At 45.8% G+C, this 2,281-nt stretch overlaps 1 protein-coding gene across 1 annotated transcript in view; it reads left to right on the forward strand.

Moving 5' to 3' along the window:
- LOC106013773 (MOB kinase activator 2) overlaps window positions 1–1,733 on the forward strand; it is a gene marked incomplete at its 3' end in the record, with an annotated part of 38,951 nt that extends 37,218 nt beyond the window's left edge. Inside the window, 1 exon segment of the mRNA XM_013090393.2 lies at window positions 1,168–1,733. Within this exon segment, the coding sequence (XP_012945847.1) occupies window positions 1,602–1,733 (132 nt within the window).
- Between the last annotated feature and the right edge of the window lie 548 nt (window positions 1,734–2,281).

Raw genomic sequence — 2,281 nt, forward strand, 5'->3', positions numbered from 1 at the left:
CTCCTCCTCCTCCTCCTTTCTTTCTTTCTCTTTTTGGTGTGGACACGACAGTGGCCAACAATGCATTCGGTTCTCATTTAACTTATAGTCAGTAATACTTTTTACTTTCCTCGTCATCAACACGTCTCATTTACAACGTCATCATTGCATTTCATATACCCCCTGTCCCTAGGACAGACTATAGACCCCATGATCAAAACATCTCATTTACTTATTTGCCCTACTACATCCCATACACCTCGGGATCAAAACATCGCATTTACCCCTTGTCCATGCCCCTCATGATCAGTACATTTCATCCCATTTACCTCTTTATCTTAAGACATCTCATTTACCCCATTCCCCCCAATACGCCCAGTTTACCTTGTAATCAGTACATCTCATAATCTAAACTATTGCCCTATGATGTTTCATGTACCTCTTCGCCCCAGGAGTAGGACATCTCATTTACCCACTTTCCCTGTACATGCCATTTACCTCATGATCAATACATCTAATTTACCTGCGCTCCAATACGACCTATTTGCCTCCTGGCCCGCCAATGGCAGGCTGCCCTAGCTCTCTCCCCTCACCTCTAACCGCTGTCCCCCTCTGTTTGATTCTATGCCGGCCGTTTTGAGTTCCTCTTTTGTTTCTGTCGCCGCCACCGCGCGCTCTTATTTTCCCCTCCTATAACACAAACCGGGCTCCCACATCGTGTGCTGTTTGCTATTTCCGTCTGAAGACACACACACCACACCCACAAGCGGACACACACTTGCACACACTTGCACACACGCGCACGCGCATAGACTGTGTGCTCCCCCAATATTTATCCTGTTCACAGGTTGATAGAGCTGTGAGCGGTCCGCGGTTTTCCTTCTATTATGTCCCCCCGAAAACTGCGTGCCCGTTTAAGTCTTCTGTTATGCTCTTTATGGGGGGTTTGTTTACAATGACGTCATTTAACTTTTTTCCTCCCTCCAAATGTGTGCACTCTCGAAAACAGATTTGAGAAGGTCTGAGAAACCACGGGGTTTCTTGTTTTTTAAATCCCCGTGAAGGAATATCTAAAGAGATCAATAGGAGGTGAGGATCATATTGCAGAGATTTCTCGAGGAGTCAGAGTGATGATGTGCTTTTGATATGGACTTATAATATAATACATTACTTCGCCTTTTGTTGCAGTGAGGTTCAATTGTTGCTAAAAAGTTGTGAACATTGTTTACGGTACGACGGTACGGACAGCACTGAACTAGATCTAGTGTTTCGGTATTTCACACCGTTTTACGGTACAGACAGGCCCTTTTGACGTTTTCTGTTTTTGTCTAGAGTTGACCATAGTGTGTTGAAAACACCGTAAGAGACATACTTTCTTCGTTCCCACCGTCAAAGTGAACAGCGGGGGAAAGGAAAGGGGTAAGAACAGCCCTCCAAATCTGTGTTGTGATTGGCCCAGTGAACGTGGTGGCGTGTCTTGGATAAACGAAAAAAAAAGGCTGTCACCAGGACCTGTGATACATCTTCTTGTAGTCTGGCCAAGTGAGTGTGTATGTGCGTCTTTCTGTCACAAAGAAGACCACACATATTTCATCACCATACCCGTCTGTGCGCGCGCGCGTATGTGCGTCTGTCTGCCCCCGCGAGGCAGCAGAATGGACAGCATCAATTTCTACTTCAAGTCTGAGGGTAAGAAAGAGAGCGGCGTCCGCTACCTCCTCCAGAGCATCTACATGTTCCAGAGCAAGATCTGGTGAGTGTTTTCTCTAGCCAGCAGTTGTTGGTGTTGGGGCTCAGTAGATATGTTCGCTGATACCTTCTTTCTCTCTCTCTCTCTCTCTCTGTGGGTGGTTGGAGGGCGCTACTCTTTTTTGGGGGGTTTCTATTTAATTTATGGCATCGATCAAAGAACTTGTCCTTTTTACGCCCCCACCCCCCTCTAGTCACAATACTAGACTCTATCTTATCCTAGCGGTTAGGCTACCAAACTCGTGTGATCGCGAGGTTGCGGGTTCGGGGGTTCGAACCTCAGGCCCGACGTTGTGTCCTTGGGAAAGGCACTTTACACACATTTTTCTCTTTTTATCTTTATCCCAGTTTCAATGGGTACCCGACCATAAGCAGCGAAAAATTTTGTGCATGTAAAATGGCAGCTTGCACTGTATGCTTCCCAGGAAGTTGAGGTTGTTCTGAATGTTATTACTCTCAGGTCTGCTGCGGTAATAGGTTATAAAGCGCATAGAGCCTGCTGTTGAGAGAGAATTTGTGGTATACAATTGCTATCTATCTATTATTATTATTA

This window comes from Aplysia californica, unplaced genomic scaffold (genome assembly GCF_000002075.1).
Source record: "Aplysia californica isolate F4 #8 unplaced genomic scaffold, AplCal3.0 scaffold01253, whole genome shotgun sequence".
Lineage (NCBI taxonomy): Eukaryota > Metazoa > Mollusca > Gastropoda > Aplysiida > Aplysiidae > Aplysia > Aplysia californica.